This window comes from Pituophis catenifer, unplaced genomic scaffold (assembly GCF_029215685.1).
Source record: "Pituophis catenifer annectens isolate HBS135680 unplaced genomic scaffold, rPitCat1.0.hap2 SCAF_15, whole genome shotgun sequence".
NCBI classification, from domain to species: domain Eukaryota; kingdom Metazoa; phylum Chordata; class Lepidosauria; order Squamata; family Colubridae; genus Pituophis; species Pituophis catenifer.
In genome coordinates, this window is record NW_027256895.1 from 11,075,149 (window position 1) to 11,097,209 (window position 22,061).

Below are 22,061 nucleotides of genomic sequence, written 5' to 3' on the forward strand. Positions count from 1 at the left end.
AGAACTTAACCCAATTGAAAATCTATGGAGCCGATTAAAGAAACTTGTTAGTCAGAAGCGACCCAGCAATAAAACCCAGTTCATAGAAGCCATCATTCAATCTTGGTTTCACATTATAACAGCTGCAGAACTAAAAGACTTGGTTCAATCCATGGGAAGACGTTGTAAAGCCATAATTACTGCTAAAGGTTACCCAACTAAGTATTAAATGACATGGTGATACTTTTTGTATATCTCGTTTTCTCTATGGTGATCATTTTTATATATCTCGTTTTTTCTACATGTTTCACTTTTCTTCTTTATACCGTAACTGCTATTCTAATAGCAAATCCTTCACAAAAGTTATTGCATTACATTCTTGTTTAAATTATCTTCCCATTGAAATATAGTTTTATAGTTTTTTTACTCCCCAAAAAAGTGGTGTTATTAGCTAGTTTTAGAAAATGCACTTTTCCCAAAAGGTTTCCACAATTTTGGCCACTACTGTACAAATACATTAAGAAGAGTTAATATTCTGGCCATAGACCTTTCCTTCTTGAGCAAAATCAAAACATGAGTGGCTGCCATCGGAGGTCCTGCCACTTCTCAAGCTGTTCAGATAACACTGCTATGCTCCTCTTTGAACCTTCTTTCAGAGTTTTCTTTTCTTTTCTAAAATGGAGTTGTAGATCTCCTCCGTCATGGGTGTGTAGTTCTTCTCCAAGTGATCCAGGAAGAAGAGGGGATCACTGATGGTGGCAGGATTGAATCCATCTCTCACCAGCTGAGCTTTGCACTGCTTGAAAGTTCCTGTGATCTCCAGCTTTTCCTGCAGGAAGTATAAGGCAGCGGTGAAAACAGAGATGAGAATTTGCCCTTTGCTATTGCCCTGCCTCATTAACAAAGCTAGTGAATGGTGCTTCCCTTATTCTCCTAGTGTGAGACTGTTGCAATATTTTCAGGATCAGACTCAATAATATTAGTGAGAGTTAAAGGTTTAAATATACTTCCTTTTATTTACAATAGGCATTCTATATTCACTGAATATTCACAGATAGAAGCGAGGAAAAGGGTGTAGGTGGCTCCTTATATATACAATGGGTGGAGCTATAAGTGGGAGTGGTGAATTATGAATACATTAAGAAGTGAAGAATAAGTTAACCCCTGATACCCCATTCATATACTATTTACACATTAGAGAATAAGGCATTTACATCTGACAAATCCCCCTCTAAATGCCGATTCGTTATACAACACCAATTACATTCAGATTCAGGACAATACAAGACATACAATTTAGATGTTAAATATTTGTGTTGCTTAGAAGGTAAAGGCTTTGTCAATATATCAGCTAATTGTTCTGAAGTATCACAATGCACTGCTTTAATAAATCCATCCTGAGATAATTGCCTCACATGTTTAAATTTTATATCTATATGCCTGGACCTTTGTCCAATGGCATCAGATCTAGATATTTCAATGGCTGCTTTATTGTCTTCATGCATAACAAAAGGCAAAGCAGGTTTTTTCCAAACATCTGAAATTAAATCATTAAACCATACAAGATTATTTGCAGCTTTGGATAAACAAACATATTCCGCTTCTGTCGTTGAAGTGGCCACTAGTTCTTGTTTACCAGTATACCAGTAAACTGGACAGTCATTTAAGAGAAAAATATAACCAGATGTACTTTTTCTGCATGATGTGTCTCCAGCCCAGTCCGCATCTGCATAACATGCAAGCTTTGGTTCTTTATTATCACTAGGTTCTAATACTAAGCAAAAATCTAGTGTACTTTTCAGATATCTTAAAATTCTTTTAACAGCTTCCCAGTGATACATTGTTGGTTTGCTGACGTGTCTGGATAATAAATTGAGTGGTAAGGCGATATCTGGTCTAGTCCAATTAGATATATAAAGAAGTGAACCTATGATTGATCTGTAAAACGTATTATCCTTGAACTCAGGGGAAGATTCATCAGTATTTCTAAGAAAATCAGTTTGCATAGGAGTATCACAGGATTTGGCATTGTTTAAATTGCATTTATTTAAAAGTTCTATAATCTTATCTCTCTGAGTAAGTTTGAATCCCCTTCTAGTCTTATTAATTTGAACACCAAGATATTTGTTCACTTTACCTAGAGATTTCAACGAGAAATGTTCATTTAACTTATTTACAAAAGTTTCTCTTCTCTCTTTGTGTTTTCCTATATATAAAATGTCATCTACATAAATCAATACAAATTCAATGTAATCATCACCCTTTTTGACAAAGAAACAGTTATCAGCAGTGGTAGCGTTGAAATCCATGGTCTTAAGTACTTTTACTAAACAATCATACCATCTTTTACCAGATTGTTTTAATCCGTATAAACTCTTGTTCAACAGCCAAATTTCATTTTTGTTGGTGTATTGACTGTGAGGTGCTCTTACGTATATTTCCTTATCTAGTTTTGCGTGTAGATACGCAGTCTGTATGTCATATTGAAATACATCAAGATTGAGTGCTGATGCTACCACTAGAGCTGTTTTGACACTCTCTGTTCTTACTGTGGGGGAATACGTGTCAGTATAGTCCTCCGGATATTTCTGTGCATAACCTTGTGCAACTAATCTAGCTTTATATAGAGTATTGCCTCCTTCTAAGTTCTTAATTTTATATATCCACCTGGTACCAATAATTGTTTTATCTTTAGGTGCAATTGCAGGTGTAAATACATTTAATCCTTGTAAACTTTCCATCTCTTTTTTCATAGCTAATTCCCATTTTTCTTTTTCTTCACGAGGGAGTTTTAACACTTCCTCATAAGTATTAGGTGTTATTGGCTCACCATCCATATGCATTATGTAATCTCTGTATTTATTTGGCATTTGGTTTCTGTTGTTTCTAATGACTCTTTCAGGTTTGCTATTGTTATCATGCAAATATCTTGCTTCTTTTTTTGTTAGTGTGTCTGTCTTTATTTTGTGTTGGCTATTTGTCCAAGTTTTGGTTTTGCTTTTATATTTGTTGATATTCTGTTTTTCTATGGTCCCTTTCTCATGAGATTTTGTATCTTTACATTTATTTGGAAATATTTCATTAAGATGTAATTTAGACCAGTTGGCCTGTTCATGGAACACAGCTGTTCTGGAAACTATAAATTTGTTATTATTATCAATGAATCTGTACCCTTTGGTGCCAGTTTCATATCCCATAAATCTGAGTCTTCTGGATACGTTTTCTCCCTTTCTTCTCAACTGCTTAGGTATGTGTACGTCTGCAGTGACTCCAAATATGTGCATGTGTGCTAATTTTGGTTTCCTATTATACATTACCTCATATGGTGTCTTATTTACAATACTGGACCAGGTTCTATTTTGTGTGTAATTTGAATAATGTAAGGCTTCTGACCAAAATTGTTTGCTTAAGCCAGCATCCTCCAATGTGCATCTAATCATGGTTTGTAATGTGGAATTCTTCCTCTCTACAATCCCGTTCTGAAACGCAGAAAATGGACTAGACGTGTAATGTAGCATTCCTCTATCCTTTAACCATTGGGAGAATTCTTTAGACATGAATTCACATCCCCTATCTGTCATAATTTGTTTTATTCTGATATTGTGTTGTGTTTCTATGCATTTGTAAAATTCCTTAAATTTTTGAAAGGTTTCATCTTTGTGTTTTAATGTATAAACAAACCCATAACGGCTATAATCGTCTACTATTGTCAGGAAGTAACGTTTTCTATAAGTGATTGATGGAGTTAATGGGCCAACTAAGTCCATGTGTACTAAGTCAAAAATTTTGTTAGTTGATCTAGTAGATTTTCTTGGCCTGGGACTAGTTTTTAGTTTTGTAGATTTACATACTGAGCATTCCAAATAGTTTTCACAATTTTTTATTTTGACACCTTCTGCGTGTTCAGTCATTTTTTGTACTACAGGAAAACTGGCATGTCCTAACTTCCTATGTAAGATGTGAGCACACTCATCATGAATTGGTTTACCTATTTTTGGTTTTTTTTCATTGTGTGCATCTGCGTGATCATGAGATATTTTACATTCATCATTGTCACTGTTGCTAATATTTTCATCATCTGCTTCAATACAATCTTCCATATTTGAATCAATGTTATGCAACCATTTTTCCTTTGTTATCAGATAAGGTAGGCCTCCTTTAATCATCACAGTGCCTATATTTATTTTATTCTTCTCCAAAGTCGCTTTTCCCTTTGAGAAAACTATATTAATGTCAGAATCTCTACTTAGTTTTATGGCACTTAGTATGTTATGAGGTATTTCAGGTATTAACAATACCCCCTCTATTTTTCCTAGACCAGGCAAGGTTACATTTCCTCTGCCTAATACTTGAACCTTTTCTTGGTTAGCTACCTTTATTACAAATTTATCTTCTGTAAATGAAGACAATATATTTTTGTTATTAGTGGTGTGATTAGTTGCTCCAGAATCAATAAGCCAATTATTGTTCTCATTTTGCTGTATTTTAGTGTTGTCTTGTTTATTTAATCCATTCAGTGAACCAGATTTTCTATCCTTTGAATTATCTCTGCCCCCTCTATTCTCTTTGTAATTTGGTGGGCTTCTATATCTATGTCTATCTATGGAAGACTGTCTATAATTGTATTTGTTCCTATATTCTGACCTATGTCTTTCCTTTGAAATTTTGGGACAATCTCTTCTATTGTGTTCCCTGGATCCACAATAGTGACATTTAAATGTTTCATTATATTTTTCTTGGAAAGCTACTTTCCTATAAGGTTTGTGTTCTGTGTGATTGCTAGAACGATTTCTTCTTGAATTGTCTTCTGCTATCAATTTATTGGATAGACTTTCTATGGATAAATATCCTAGATTGATAGTGTCTAAATGTGACATAAAACTGTCCCATGATGAATCAAGTGAGTTGATAATAACACTTTTCATTGTTTGGTCTGAAATCACCTCCCCCCTCAAATGCAGCTCAGCTCTTATTTTGTTTAAAGATATTAAATGCTCACTTATGGAAACCCCTGGTTTTACCCTAGATGAAAAGAAATCCTTAGACATTCTTGTGGTGGTAGCTACACTATCGCTGTGAAACAAATTAAACATGCATTGAATAATTTCTGAAACAGTCAGATTTGGTTTGATGCTATGATACATTGCAGGAGACACACTAGATATTATTAAGAAAAATGTTCTATGGTGTAAACAATCTATTTTTAAAGTCCAAGGTCTTTTTGGGGGACTAGTGATAAAAAATAGTAAATTTTCCTTCATAAAGACAACCTGGAGCTGTTGATACCATTCTTGCAAATTAATGCCATCAACCCTTAGTTTTGGGAAGTCACTGGGTAAATTTCCGACATTATTTTGTCCATTACTTACAACCTGAGGTAGTCCGTAGTCTCGCAAGTGTAGAAAATTGCAAAACGGCATGGGGATGCTCGCAACGAGTCTGCGTGGTTCTCTCGCCAGTTCATGTCTTCCCGGACCGTCTGCGTAGTTTCACGCATGCGCGTTGTCCATTTCTTCTTTGGAGTCGTCGTGGAAGGTTCTCTCCATTGCGGCTCGCTCGCTCTGCTCTGCTTCAGACGAGTCGGTCTCTGGTTCGACCTTGGGAGTTGTGACGACGGCGGCTGCTCTTCTTTTTCTTTTGGGGGAGTTGGCACTTGCTTCGGTCTGTGGTGTAGGGCGGAATCGACAAGGCTCTCTGGGTTCGGGCGTCGTCGCTCTCGAAGTCTGGATGGGAGCGGGCAGGTCTTGAGGTATCGGCTTGCTCGCTCGCTTCTTCGGTGGCTCTTTGGTAATTTTTAGTTTTGGCCCAAATGCAGCAAAAAGTGTTTTCATTGCTGATTTTATTTGGGATTTTGTTGAGTCATCTTCACTTTCTGATTCTGATTCTTCTGAGGAGTTCGAATCTTCTTTTTCATTTTCGTTGTCTGATAACGTTTTTCGCGCCAGAAATTTTGAATTGAGCATTTTGATTGGCTCTGCTTCGCTCACCTTGGAGGCCTGTTGAAACCAAGATGGCTGCCATTCAAAATTTCGCGCGGGATCACTGTTTTTCTTTTTCGTAATGACTTTCTCTGCAGTCATATCACTCACTATTTTTGGGTCTTTAGACTTCTTATTAGTGATGTTTTTCTCTCTCGCTGCTCCGCTGTTCTTCAGCATTTCTTGGAGGTTCGCGATGAGGCTTTCATCATTCTTCTGGCTTTTTAATAGTTTTAATATCTCTGACCTGAGTTCGTTATTCTCTATTTCGATTTCCTCCTGGTCATCATTTTCGTCTATTATTTCTTCGTCTTCAGTGGTGTATTCTTCGGATTCTCTCGAAATTGCGTTTGTGGATTCGTTGATTATTTCTTGTTCTGTTTCCATTTCTTTGCTGTAGGCCCTGGTGTTGGGCCTATCTTTCTTAGACATTTTTAAGTTTTTATTGAGTCAATTAACCATCCTCTGCTACCAGCTTGTTGCAATATTTTCAGGATCAGACTCAATAATATTAGTGAGAGTTAAAGGTTTAAATATACTTCCTTTTATTTACAATAGGCATTCTATATTCACTGAATATTCACAGATAGAAGCAAGGAAAAGGGTGTAGGTGGCTCCTTATATATACAATGGGTGGAGCTATAAGTGGGAGTGGTGAATTATGAATACATTAAGAAGTGAAGAATAAGTTAACCCCTGATACCCCATTCATATACTATTTACACATTAGAGAATAAGGCATTTACATCTGACAGAGACAAATTAAAGAAATTTGTTCGATGGATTCCCACCAAGTGTTATTCCCCCACAAGAAAATCCATCACACCACTTTCTTAATGGTGGGATTCAAAAAAATTAGCAACTGGCTCTCTGCCTGGTTACTGGGTGGGTGTGGCCATGGCGGGTGTGGCCTATTCATCCTCCTGCACCATGATGAAGGGGCTGTTTTTACCCTCCCCAGGCTCTGGAGGCTTTTCTTGAGCCTCCGGGAGGGCAATAATGGCCTCCCTTGGGCTTTGGAGGCCCTCTGGAGGCCAGAAATGGGCCCGTTTCTGGACTTCCGGAACTTCCAGGAGGCCTGTTTTTAATCCTCCCCAGCTCCGGTGGCTTTCCTTGAAACCCTTAGCAGTTTACAGAGTCAGCATATTGCCTCCAACAATTTGGGTCCTCATTTTACTCAAACTCAAATTGAGGGCAGTTGGCAGTCAGCAGATGTAGCCTGCAGTACGGCACTCTAACCACTGCACCACCACAGCTCATAAATCATCGACATACTTCTACTTTTTAATAAAATGAAAGCATTTTTAAAGCAAAGAAACTCTGTGCAGATTCAGATGGTAACTTTCATTACTAGCAATCCTTACTATAATTTATTCCGGTTATGGTTATTATTCTTTTTTAAAAACTAAAATCAAACCTACATTTATTTCCTTTCCACTCATATTATGATTGGCATCAGCACTTGTACTTCTATTATACTTTAAGATGCTGAGGTATGTGGTTTTGAGTTATTTTTTTTTTCTAATGGTAAGCAAGAGCATAAATCAACTGTTTCTCACCTGGATACGAATGAAGTGGGGTATGGCATAGCTAGGGAGATAATCCTTGGTATGCATGAACAGTTTCTTTCCATCAAAGGGGCACCCATCCTTCAGCCGTATGGCTGCCATCCCAATCTTTCCTTCATGCCCTGGAACAAACCAGAATGGGATAATTGACAATAAGGCTATATGTTGTATACAAAAAAATGATAAAATTGTTGGTTGCTACTGCTAGGCAAAGCAATTTTCGTGATGAAACCTCACCAAAATAGCCTGGTGACCCTCATTCTATCTTCTGTCCCCATAAAGCTGACAATATCTCATGCTCAGATCATGACTGATGCTATGATTTAGCCTTATCCTGCTACTTCCCATATCACAAAATATCCATTTTTGTTATGTACCAAATTTTTCGGAGTATAAGACACACCTTAGTTTTTGGGGAGGAAAATAAGAAAAACAAAATTCTGCCTCTGCCTACCAGCATCCATCGGTATTCATCTGTCAGTGTGTGAGAGAGTTGAGGGCTGTTTGGAAACTGAAATAGTATTTGCTGTGTGAGCAACAAGGAAGGAGACAGCAAGGAGCCTGGGCATGGCTCTGAGTCTGTGCTGAGCTCTAAACTAGTCTGCTGCTCAAAACTGAAACTGAAACTCCTCTCCTCTGCTTGTGTTTTTCTTGTTTTTACTACCACGTTGGAAAACCTGCTTTTGCTATTGTATATTTACTTCATGTGTTGTATTATATATAAAGAGAAGTTATTGAATCCTTCTGAATCAGTTACTTGTGTTTGCTTTCTGTATGTGATTGCTGCTGCAAACTCTGAGCCCTTGCAGCAAATAGCAAACAGCCAGGTCAGCTTCAGCACATTATTGCAGCCTGATTTAGCACATTATTGCAGCCTGATTCAGCACAAGCAGCTGATTGGTGGGTGGGTTGGCCTCCTGGAATATCCCCAATCAGCTGTTCCAGGCTTCAGGGATTGCCACAGACCGTTGCAGCCTCTATACCGCATGTTTTTGGCTGCATTAGGTGTATAAGACACACCCAAATTTTCACCCTCTTTTTGGAGGGGGGAGTGTGTCTTATACTTTGAAAAGTACAGTAACTAAAGAGTAGTTGCACATAATGTTGCAGGTCTACTTGCAGTGCAAGGTAAAACTTCAAGATGGCACTAACTGAAAGAAAATATGGGACTGCTTCTCTATTCTATCTAACTTAGATTTTTCTACCTTGAACTTGTATCAATCAATTTACAGATGTGAAATAACTGATAGACTACAGGTAATGAATAATCTAGCCAATTTGTCAGTGGGCGGAGCCTCCCGCAGCTACCAGTTCATCTGAACTGGATAGAACCGGCTGAATACCACCACTGGGGTATAGAAGAGTGTATAGGTGTTTAAAACTCACCTGGCACTGGTACACCATATACATTGACTTCCTCAATGATATCCAAAACTGCCAATGTCATCTCAACCTCAGTGGTGGCCACGTTCTCACCTTTCCAACTGCCAAAACAGGAGGGATTTATTTCTTTAACGGATCGGTAGAATGTATTAATAATGTATTATTTAGCATTTGGATATTCCTGTAGATGGCTTCACTCACAAGATTTATTTCTGAGTTTGTGACCAGGGGAACATGTTACTTAACTCTCTGAGGTAAACTCAAGGGGATGAGCCTGCTAGCAAGCATAGGGAGAATTCCTAACAATAGAGGAAGTTATTGACTATGGTTACTCAGCCAGGAATGGGATTCAGAAATTTTAGCAACTGGTTCTCTGCCTGGTTGCCGGATGGGCAGTTTGCTCGAGCCTCTGGGAGGGCAAAAACAGCCTCTCTGGGCTCCAGAGGCCCTCCAGAGGCCGTGAACAGGCCTATTTTTGGACTTCCAGTACTTCCAATAGGCCCTTTTTTGCCCTCCCCAGGCTCTGGAGGCTTTTGTTGAGCCTCAGGGAGGGCGAAAATGGCCTCCCTGGGCTCTGGAGGCCCTCCGGAGGCCAGAAAGAGGCCCATTTCTGGACCTCTGGAATTTCCAGTAGGGCCATTTTTCGCCCTCCCAGAGCCTCCGCACAGACCCTGCAGTTACCTGGCATCTAAAAGTGTGGAGACTCCTGGGAGGGGTGGGGAGGCATGGACAGGGTCAGCCAGTCCGTACAACTACTGGTTCGGCAAACAAGATTAAAACTAGCATCCGATTTGTCCGAACCGGTCTGAACCAGCTAAATCCCACCCCTGCACTCAAGCATAGTAAATAAAGTTTGTGTGAATAAATGTCCATGGCTGACAGAGGGTTAAAAGAAAATAACAGTGATAATTACTTTGTTAACCATGTTAATGGAATAAACCATTGATTAATTATAATATAAGCATGGATTAGGTCACCATCACATAAAATCTAACAAAATATGTTATCCATTGGAAAAAGAATATATGCACCTCAGGGTTGAAATGTTAGGTTTTAGTGTTCTCTTAACTTGCTTGTTTCCTTGCAGACAATTATTACCAGACTTGGGACCATCGTCAGTGCCCTGTTTGGGTTGGTGCCATAGAAAGGGGGTGGGTGGGTTGTAGGGTTATTGTTCAGTTGTACTTTGGAATTCACTACGAGTTATAGAGTATTTTTCAATCCTAGCAACTTTATGATGTATGCTGGTTGGGGAATTCTGGGAGTTGGTTCATACCCTCTAAATACAGCAGTATAGCGTATTGTTGTAGAATAGCAATAATTTGGTTCTTTAGAGTTCTTAGGAATGATTTTGTTTCTGCTTTGAAATTATTCAAAGCAGAGATGTGATTCATATTGGATATTTCATCAACCAAATAAAGGTGGTTGGTTACCACCTTTAAAGCGCTCCATGGCATAGGACCTGGGTATTTGCAGGACCACCTTCTGCTGCCAATAGCCTCCCATTGACCAGTATGCTCCCACAGAGAGGGACTCCTCAGGGTGCCGTCAGCCAGGCAATGTCGGCTGGCGACCTCCAGGGGGAGGGCCTTCTCTGTGGCAGCTCCTGCCCTCTGGAATGATTTGCCCCCGGAGATACGGAGGATATCGGATCTCCGGGTCTTTTGCCGTGCTCTGAAAACTTTTCTTTTCCATCAAGCAGGGCTGGCGTGAACCCCCTCCCCCTTTTTTAGTCTTTTTTAGTTTTTTAGTTTTTAAATTGTCATTGGGTTTTAATTGAATTGTTTTAAATTGGGGCAGTTATGTAATTCTTTTAATAATTTTAAATTTTGTATTGGTATGTGTTTTAGTTCTGGCTAAACTACCGGTTCTAGCCCTAACCCTAACCCTGAGTCCACTAGGAAAAGGGCGGTATACAAATTGAATAAAATAATAATTGAATCAAAATCCTAGATTAGTTATCTAAGGATTAGCCAGCATCTTTGAACTCCTCCTCCTTCTCCCCCTCCTCCCCCTCCTCCTCCTCCTCCTCCATTTTCCAACAGGTGCAGGATCAGAGGTGGGATTCAGCCAGTTTGGATCAGTTTGGGAAAACCGGATGTTAATTTTAATCTGGTTTGATGAACCGGTAGTTGCAAGGACTGGCTGACCCTGCCCAGCCCATCCCAGGAGTCTCCACGTGCCCCATTTTGGGTGCCAGGTAAGTGCAGGACCCATGCAGAGGCTCTGGGAAGGTGAAAAATGGACCTACTGGAAGTATTGGAAGTCTGGAAATGGTCCCATTTCTGGCACCCGGAAGGCTTCAGGGTGAGGCTGTTTTTGCCCTCGCGAAGGCTCAAGGAAAGCCTACAGTGCCTGCAGAGGGCGAAAAATAGCCCTACCGGAAGTACCAGAAGTCCAGAAATGGGCCCGTTTCCAGCCTCCGGAGGGTCTCTGGAGCCCGGGGAGGCTGTTTTTGCCCTCCAGGAGGCTTGAGGAAGGCCTCTGGAGCCTGGGGAGGGCAAAATTGTCACCCTCCCGCCATGATGCAGGAAGCCAACTAGGCCACGCCCCCATGGCCACGCCCACTCAGCAACCGGGCAGAAAACCAGATGCTAAAACTTTTTCAATCCCACCCCTGTGCAGGATCCACATTTTTGAGGGGATCAACCAAGTATTGATCAACGAACTCTCTCAATTTGGTTGAGATAGCATGATTGACCCAGAGTCACCCAGCCTGCTTCTAACTTGGTGCCTCTTAACCATTAAACCAAACTGGTTCTCTATCTTTGAACAGTACTGTCCTCAGTCAAATTTTTAACGGCAATAAAAAGTCATAAAGTATCAGTGAACACAAATGAATCCTGTCCCCGTTCAATATCTTACTTCAGACAGGCAAAACTACAGATCCAATTTAGCAACTAAATGAATAGTGAGACTCACCGGAAAGTATCCCCCACCCGATCATGGAAATAGATAAAACCTTCCTGGTCTTCCCTCAAAAGATCTCCGGTATTAAAATAACTGTCTCCTTTCTTCAGGACATTACGCAGAATTTTCTTCTCTGTGTTTCCATGATCTCCTGCATAGCCGTCAAATGGGACTGCCTTATTTATCTTCATCACCAGTAAACCTGCCTGTCCTAGAAAATCAAAAGGGAATCATGTGGAATCAAGTGGTCTCACAACAAAGAACCAATAGCACCTCTAAATAAGGATTATCCGATCTTCCAATCATCAGCTGCTAATAACTTCCCAAAAGACAAAGCGAGTTATAATCTTCAGCCTTTTCTCGCTTGCACTTTCCTCACTTCAGCATAAGTATGTGCTAGCAATACTTTTTGCACTGTGTCCTCATGACATCATCATCATCCAATGTGTCCAAAAGGAGTGTGACTATCGGTTGATATGAATGGATTGTTGATATATGCTCTGTCTTGAATGGATAGGTCCGTGATGGCGAACCAATGGCACGGGTGCCACAGGTGGCACGCAGAACCATATCTGTGGGCACGCGAGTATTGGCCTAACTCAACTCCAGTGTGCGTGCGGGTGCCAGCCAGCTGATTTTGGGCCTTCTGGGCCCACTGGAAGTCGGGAAATGGACTATTTCCAGCCTCTGGAGGGACTCCGGAGGGGTGGGGGAAGCCGTTTTCACCCTCCCCAGGTTCCAAGAAAGCCTCTGGAGCCTGGGGAGGGTGAAAAACAGGCCTTCTGGGCTGACTGAAGTCAGGAAATGGGCCATTTCCAGCGTCCGGAGGGCCTCGGGGTGGTGGTGGGGGCAGCAGTTTTCACCCTCTCCAGGCTCCAAGAAAGCTTCTGGCTTTTTGCCGTTGTGAGCCAAAAGCAGGAGGAGTGTGGGCGGGACGTGGGGCCATTGAATTATGTGTATGGGCATGCATGCATGTGACCCTCCCCCACATGCTCCCCTGCTTTCGGCACACGATGGCAAAAAGGTTAGCCATCACTGGGATAGGCTATCTCTGGGATGGTGAACCTATGGCATGCTGCCACAGGTACCACACAGAGCCCTCTCTGCGGGCAGGTGAGCCATCACCCCAGCCCAGCTCCACCGCACATGCGCTCGTACCTCCCGCCGGCCAGCTGTGCATGCAAGGGTGTGGAGCACATACAAGAAATGCATGTACATGCGCAGGTGGGTGGGGGTGCGCATGGGGGGGGTTGTGCATGCATTGCATTATGGGTTATAACTGCAGGGAGGCTTACTAAGCCCAAAATGGGGAATGGGGGTTGTGGTGCATCCCCCCCCACATCCTATTTTTGCTCCCAGGAGGCTGCAGGGAGGCCTACTAGGCCAAAAACAGGGTCTGGGGTAGTGCGGCATGCCCCCCTATGGCCCATTTTTGTTCCCAGGAGGCTGCAGGGAGGCCTACTAGGCCCAAAGCAGATGCCAAAGGAGAAAAAGGCCGAAGGACTGTTTATGAAGAATTTGTTTTGGAATTAATTTGGATTAAGATGAGAATGAAGTAATTCTCAGCTGTTCTAATAAAATATGTTTGCTTAGGACTGAATGTGTCTGGTAATAGTTACTTGGGCCTAGGTCACAACAATTTCTTTGTCAGTTTTGTAATTCCAGTTTTGTAAAGACAGGTTGGCTATTGTGGGAGGCATGGCCCATCCTCATCCTCAAGCTCTGCCACACATGCGGGATGAGCCTCCCACAATGGCCAACCTGACCTTGGGTGAACTGGTTGTTAAATTACACCCCCCTCCCACATCAAAGTGGATCCTGGGCACTGCACTGCAATGGAGAAATGGGCAATGGAGCAGCTGGCACAAAGGAAGGGGGAGGGAAAGAAGCCTTCTGCTTCCATCATGCCGGCTGCTCCGTTGCCCGTTTCTCCATTGGAGTCAGCACAACACCCAGGATCCACTTTGATAGCAGGGGTAATTTAACAACAACAACGCTTGAACCGGTGCGAACCGGCTGAATACCACCACTGGATTGGCTGCAATATCATGATCAAAACTCACATGCCTCAGTAAATATTAAAAGGGTTAAGGTTTTGATTGCACAATCACAGCTGCCAGCTTGATAATTTTTACACATGGTCTCCTAAACAGTGAAAGTTTTAGAAACTTTTTTTAAAAAAGTTTGTTTGTTTTTTTATAGAAAAATGGATGTGTGAATTTTCGTTTAATAATATATCATATTACGAAATGACATAGACCAGGGGTCCCCAATTGCCAAGCTGCAGCCTGCTAATGGGCCATGATGTTCTGCCCCAGCTATGGATCTCAAAGAACACAGCACACACAAAGTCTGTACAAACCTTAGTTTACTAAATTAAGTAAGTTTTTTTTTCCAAACAAAGGCTGTTAATTAACTTTCTTAACAGCCTACAAGAATCCAAAGAATAAATAATCTTAATCTTACTAATCTTACTTACTGGCAGAAAGCCCAGAAGCAATTTGCAAAGAACTAAGATCAAGGAAGGCACAAAGGAGAGTGAACAAAGTTGTTCCCTGCAAATTGCTTCAGTTGGCGTTCCTCCTTAAATAGGCTAAGGGAGTGGCCAATTAGCCCCAAGCCTTACTCTCGAGAAGACCTCCTCCTGAGGAGCCACTCCTGCCTTTTGGCAGCTCTGCGTGCCCATGCATCCAGAAGAGGCTCCTCCTCTTTGTCCTCCTCACTTAAGGGAGCTTCTGAAGGCCCTGGCTGAATCCCCGCCTCTGGTACCACAGCTTCTCCAGCCTCATTGTCCGACTCGAGTGCCAGCTGCACAGGCTGCTGGCGCAGCACCACATCAGCCTCCTCACTGTCCAAATCAGCCACCAGCCACATGTGGCCGCATACGGGCCACAACACATGACCTGTTTGCAACTGGGCCATGGAAGCATTGGGTGAGCATATGCATGCATCTCCACTTGCTTGAACCATGGGAGAGCACATGCGTGTGTGCTCCATTTGCGTGAACGGTGGGCACATGAGTGCATGCTGCTCACACAAATGAAGCTGCACATGCATGTTATGGCCACTCATATAGAACCATCCCCTTTTCCTCCTCTGCCGGTCTGCAAAGCCAGAAGGGTTGGGAAACTCTGCCATATACCTGATGTTGCCTGGGATTTAAGTTCAAAACATTCTTAAAGATCCATCTCATCCTAGGCACCCTTTTTTTTTTTAAACTATTACCATCTGGCAGATGGTACAGGTCAATAAAGACAAGGACAAATAGGCTGAAAAACAGCTTATATCCCAGGGCAATAGCCATACTGAACTCTACGGAATAGTGCAATATCGGGTTTTCAATTTCAATTATATAGAAGGTAAAGGATGTATGTTTGTGTTTTTATTTTTATAGTTATAGTGTACACTGAAGACGGCATTGTACCATGTGCAGTGACCATAAAGTGAACTATAAACTGTATACTTCACGAGTCAAAAAGAGGGCTGTGAAAATATTTACAGACCCCTCACATCCTGGGCATAAACTGTTTCAACTCCCACCCTCAAAATGGCACTATAGAGCACTGCACACCAGAACAATTAGACACAAGAACAGTTTTTTTCCTGAAGCTCAATTGATTTGAAGGAGCAGGTTTGAAACGATTACACTGAAGGCCGTATCTCTTTCTATGGGGTGAATTCTTGTACAATGCAAAGTCTGATTTATCTTAAGTGTGTCTCACTTTCTTTTCTGTTCATCTGTTTTAGAAAACATACCTGTAGGCACTCGGATACAGAGCCCCTTCTCATCTCTCACAGGCTGATCTGCATCCACATCATATTGCAGAAATTCATAGTTAAGAAATTTCTGAAATTGAACAGACAAGTGGAAATATGAGCCCCGAACAGGCACGAATGACAGGTTTATATGGGTTTGATGAAATAGAGGAAACCTCTTTACAAAACACATGGGATACTTTAAAAGCATATATAAGGGGCCTAGTAATAGCATATACGAGGAAAAAGAATAAAGAGAAGAAAAAACAATTAGATAAATTAGAGAAAGACCTAAAACAAATAGAACAAAAACTCCAGGAAAAGCCCCAGAACAAAACAATAAAAGAAGAATGGGAAATGATTAAGCATAAATTGAATTTGATAAACCAAATAGAACTAGCCCAAAAAATAAAAATGGCGAAACAAAACTATTTTGAGCACGCAAATAAAACGGGCAGATGGCTAGCCTATAAACTGAAAAAAGAACAGAAAAAAAGAATGATATACCAATTGAAAGATGATAAAGGAGAAATTCAACATAGTAAAGAGGCCAAAAAAGATATTATTAAGAAATTTTATGCGAATCTATATAATCAGGGGAAAATAGAGGAAGATAAAATAAAACAGTACATAGAGAAATCAGGAATGCCAAAAATCACAGAAGAACAAAGAATTACTCTCAATAGGCCAATAACCAAATTAGAACTAGACGAAGTACTGAAAAAGCAAAAAAACAATAAAACACCGGGTCCTGACGGGCTACCGGTAGAAATATATAAAACAATGCAAGAAGTATTGGGAGAGAATATGTTGCGATTATATAATGAAGCTATGGAGAAAGCCAAGATACCAAATTCATGGACAGAAGCCATAATAACAATCATTCCAAAAGAAGACACAGATCTCCAGTTAATACAAAACTATAGACCTATTTCATTATTGAATGCCGATTACAAAATATTTGCAGCAATCTTGGCAGAAAGAATTAAATTAGTATTAAATACATATATACACCCAGACCAAAATGGATTTCTGCCGGGACGCCAAATAAAGAACAACATGAGAATAATACTTAATGCTTTAGAATACTATGAATCACACCCGGAGAAGCAGGCAGTGTTGGTTTTTCTTGACGCCCAAAAGGCCTTCGATAACCAAAATTGGAAATTTATGATTGAACAACTACAAAATATGCAAATTGGGGAAAAATTTGGGAAAATTATAGCAGAAATCTATACCAAGCAATCAGCAAGGATAATTATGAATGATGATATAACAGACAAATTTAATATAACAAAAGGAGTTAGACAAGGCTGTCCACTTTCCCCCTTACTATATATTCTATCATTGGAAACCCTGTTGAAAAAAATTAGAGAAGATCAAGGAATTGAAGGTTTAAGGATTAATAGAGAAGAATACAAAGTTCAAGCCTTTGCTGATGACTTAGTGTTTTTGACAGAAAATCCTATGGAATCTATACCTAATTTGTTTCAAAAAATAGAAGAATTTGGAGAAGTGGCTGGACTAAAAATTAATAAAAATAAATCGAAGCTAATTGTTAAAAACCTTACGGAAATCCAAACAAAAGATTTGATAGATAATATACAAATTCAAACAACAAAAAAAATAAAATATCTAGGAATCTGCTTATCCACAAAAACATCAGCAATTAAAGAAAATAATTATGATAAATTACTAGAACAAACAAAGAAAGATTTAGAAAAATGGGAAAATTTACACATTTCATTCCTAGGAAGAATTTCGGCTATCAAAATGATTATATTACCTAAATTTCTATATTTGTTTCAGGTCACCCCAATTAAAATAGATAAACCGTTTTTTGAAAAGCTGAATAAAATAACATCTAAATTTATTTGGCAAGGGAAAAGGCCACGAATAAAATTTAAACTGCTTCAGGATACAAAAGATAGAGGAGGAGCTGCACTCCCTGACTGGGAGATATACTACCAAGCAGCAGTACTATCGTGGGTCAAAGATTGGATAGAATTAAAGGACTCTAGAACTTTAACAATTGAGGGACACGAACTTCAAACTGGCTGGCACTCCTTTATGTGGGATGAGAAATACAAAACACATTCATATTTTAAAACACATACAATAAGGAACTCACTATTACAAATTTGGCTTAAAATTAAAAAACAACATTATATGAAGATACCAAATTGGCTAGCACCGGCGGAATCAATTAGACACCCAAATTTAACAGATAAGACAAAAATAATTAGATATAAAGATATAATTGACTATCAAGGCAAACTAAAGACAAAACAACAATTGGAGACAGATTTACACAGAGGAATAGACTGGTGGACTTACACTCAAATACAATCTAAATATAGAGAGCATATAAAAACATATGAAATTTACAATCAAAAACAAGAAATAGATAAAATTATATTAGATTCAGAAAATAAATTAATTAGTAGAATTTATAAATTTCTCCTACGCTATAAATTGGAAGAAGAGACAGTCAAAGAAACGATGATTAAGTGGGCTCAAAATATCAAACACACAATACCTTTGGAAAAATGGGAAAAGTTTTGGCAGGAAAACCTAAAGTTAACGAAAGCAACGGCGTACAAGGAAAACCAACTGAAAATGTTTTATCGGTGGCATATGTCTCCAACCAGATTGGCAAAAATACAACCCAAAAATAGCCCAATTTGTTGGAAGTGCAAAAAGGCACAAGGGACTTTCTATCATTTATGGTGGACATGCCCGGCAGCAAAAAAATTTTGGTCTAACATCAAAAAATGGTTGGAACAAATAACAAAAACACAGATTGAAAAAGAACCAGAAACATTTTTATTAGGAATATTTAACAAATCATACCCTAAGGATATTAAATATCTTACAATTCACATATTAACTGCTGCAAGAATAATCTACGCAAGAAATTGGAAACAAGAAAAAATACCAAGTGAAACAGAAGTAATAGGGAAAATTTTAGAATGCGCTGAAATGGATAGGTTAACCAAAGAACTACAAGAAAAAGAAGAATCAGACTATTATAAAATATGGAATAGTTGGTATAATTGGTTAAAAATTAGAAATATACAAAAAATATAGGGGATATATTACCGATTGATACATATATATGTAATAAAAATATTATTAGATTACAGAAAGGTGAAGGAATATATTATAAGTAGAATTGTAGAACGTCACTCTGAAAAAATGCTTAAGAAGAAATTATATTCTTTTTGTGTATATGTTGTATAAATGTTCGTTGTGTATATGTTACGTATGTCTTTTTTAATATTTATATTCAATAAAAACTATTTTAACAAAAGTTTTTATTCTATTCTGTTCTATTCTATTCTATTCTATTCTGTTCTGTTCTGTTCTGTTCTGTTCTGTTCTGTTCTGTTCTGTTCTAGTCTAGTCTAATCTAGTCTATAATTTTAACACCATGAAGATCATGTTGAAGATATAATGCAAAGAAAAAGGCAAGAATTGGAATAATAATGTATTAGTCCAGCTATCACGAAATTGGTTCTAAATCACTGAGAATAAAAAAAAACCCATCATCAATAACAATGAGATTAAATAGGTTTTGCAAAATATCGTGTTGGTCCAAATAGCAGTGGGATTAAACATGATAAAATAAAATCCATACACTTTAGAATCAGAGTAAAGTGCAACAAGGCAGGCCATGTTGCATGGATGCCAGACCATCACATCCCCAAACAGGTCCTCTATGGTGAGCTGTCTCAAGGAAAGCGATCACACGGGGGACAAAGGAAGTGATACAAAGACATGTTGAAAGCAGTGGTGGGATCCTCCCGGTTTAACAACTGGTTCGGTGATTGGGCGTTTTGCGCACGCCCGCACCTAACGTGCGCTGCGCATGTGCACAATTTAAAGAAATCTTCACCTCCAGTCTTGGTGCAATCGCCATGCAGCGCTATTTATCCCCTATTTCCTATTCAAGCCACCATCCGGTAGTCTGTCACCAACCCCCCCATCAGCTGATCAGCAGTCTTTGTAATTCCCGCTCTATATGTGCTTCTGATGTCCCATAACGTCATCAAATGGCGCCAGGCAGGGAAGGGAGCTGGAAGCCTTTTCATTGCTGCTAGTAGTCGCCATTCGCCGTCCGATGCCTCGCAAGTGCTGTCCGCTGCCTGGATCACCTCCCAGGCGTCAATGTGGTTATTTCTGATGACCGCGGTTCCCCCAGCCCTCCCATATATGGCGAGTCCTGGCCGGGGTTCGACATCCGGGTTTCTTCGGAGGAGTAACAAATCCTCCAAATTTGTGATTTGCCACACAAATCAGCTGAGGAGATAAAGGTAGGAAAATAGTTAAAAGCCTCCTTCAAGTCCCTGGATATTGACACCACCTCCTGGGAAACCCTGGCACAAGATCGATCGACATGGCGCACGCTGATCACGCAGGCTGACAGACATCTGAAGACAGCAGAACAACCATAGCAGAAGAGAAGTGAGCACTCTGCAAAGCCAGAGCTGCAAACGCTGCAACCCACACATGTCTGCCAGACATGTGGCAGAACATTTCATACCCGTATAGGCCTTACTTACCAGCCACCTGCGGACACACCGTGGACAGCGCACAACCTGTTAGATGTCAAGGTCCTCTTCTAACACGATGGACAAACATCATCATCAAAGTGCCAAGGAACAGAACAGTCATGATACCTAATGATACAGCTTGCCAAATTTGGCTGCAAAACATTATCCCCGAATCCCATTTCAGGTAGTTGTTGAGAAAAACGGTGCTGTAGGAATGGCACCATTTCATGCAGAAATATCCCATGTCATGTCTAATTATGATAGAAAGACATTCAGAAAATGACCAGTTTTCTTCTGGGACCAGAAGGTGATAAATCTTTTATTTCTCAACCCAGCTGCACTGGAAGACATGGTGGAAATGCAGTGGTGGTAGAAACTGACTCCTTTGCTAAATAGGGCTCAGTTGCTAATAAACTTTCACTCATCAGATTGCTTCCAACCACAAACACAATCACAATCTTCCTTGTTTCTTAACGATAGTCATAGGAAAACAGTCAATATAAATCTTAAGGATACCAGAAACAAGGTTACAGTCATAAATGGGAGGAGATGGGTGATAGGAACGATGAGAAGATTAATACTAATGCAGACTTAGTAACTAGTTTGACAGTGTTGAGGGAATTATTTGTTTAGCAGAGTGATGGTGTTCGGGGAAAAAAAACTGTTCTTGTGTCTAGTTGTTCTGGTGTGCAGTGCTCTATAGCGTCTATATTATGATATGACTATCATTAAATGTTGTACCTTCTGATTCTTGGCAAATGTATCTTGTCTTTTTATGTATACTGAGAGCATATCTACCAAAGACAAATCCCTTGTGTGTCCAATCATACTTGGCCAATAAAGAATTCTATTCTATTCTATTCATAGGGTACAAATAAGCAATCAAGTCATACTAGGAAACAATCAATTTAAGTAGAATTCCATTCCATTCCACTCCACTCCACTCCACTCCACTCCACTCCACTCCATTCCATTCCATTCTACTCTATTTTAAAAGGAGAGAAAGGACCAGTAGTTATGACATATTTACTACTGTATTTCCCCCAAAATAAGACCTGTCTTATATTTTTTTGAAACCTGAAATAAGAGCTTGACCTTATTGCCATGTGCTCAAAAGCCTGATTGGGCTTATTATCAGGGGATGTCTTATTTTGGGGAACACAGGGTATTTTCTATGGAAGTATTTTCCTACATGATTCTCTCACCTGGAGTTGATAAAAGAACTTTAGCCTTGCAAGATTTCAGCACATGTATCAGAGATTTGAGTCGGATGTTATAGTTTACACATGCCATGGTACAGCCAATCTTTGATAATCCGATCCAAACTGAGATATAGGCAGGGATGTTCTTGAAGAAAACAGCCGTGGTATCCTCTTCTTTCAGCCCCACATAGTCCTTCAGTACTCTGGCTATCTGATTGCTGTGTCTATCAATGTCTCGGTAGGAATAAACTTCGTCTTCAAAGAGAATCAAGGGTTTATCTGAATATTTCTTCACTCTGGCCAAAAAGATTTCTAAGAAAGTGATCGGGGGAACGTGCTTCATGTATGTGTAACATCGATATCCCATGAATATGTACCGAATCAGGTTTTTCAGATCCAACCAGAAATAAGGGAAGAAAAATTTTCCCACCAAGGGCAGAAGAATCAAAAGCCCAAGGACAGCTGTGTATAGATCCAGCATGGTTGGGATTTAGGCTTGGTATCCTGGAAGAGGTAGATCGGATTCCGATTTATTGCAGGATCTATCCAAGCTCTGTTTGCAGGATCTATCCAAGCTCTGTTTTGCGGAAGGCAAAGAGAAGAGAAATGATGAATAATCAAAAAGATGCAATGCTCACACTCCACCCAGTTTCTCAAGGCTCCTTAAATGAAGGGACCTTTGTTCCCCAGCCAATAAAATTTGAATGGCATGCTGACAGCTCTGTAATC

The 22,061-nt window shown here is 40.0% G+C and overlaps 1 protein-coding gene across 1 annotated transcript; it reads right to left on the reverse strand.

The window, feature by feature from the left end:
• Positions 1-438: 438 nt before the first annotated feature.
• Positions 439-21,813, reverse strand: LOC139324350 (long-chain fatty acid transport protein 2-like). The gene is made up of 7 exons (XM_070954065.1): positions 21,323-21,813; positions 20,140-20,146; positions 15,575-15,665; positions 11,831-12,029; positions 8,912-9,009; positions 7,517-7,647; positions 439-808 (listed from the first exon to the last, which is right to left on the reverse strand). The coding sequence occupies exons 1-7, from the start codon at positions 21,811-21,813 to the stop codon at positions 632-634; spliced, it is 1,194 nt and encodes a 397-aa protein (XP_070810166.1). The 3' UTR covers positions 439-631.
• Between the last annotated feature and the right edge of the window lie 248 nt (positions 21,814-22,061).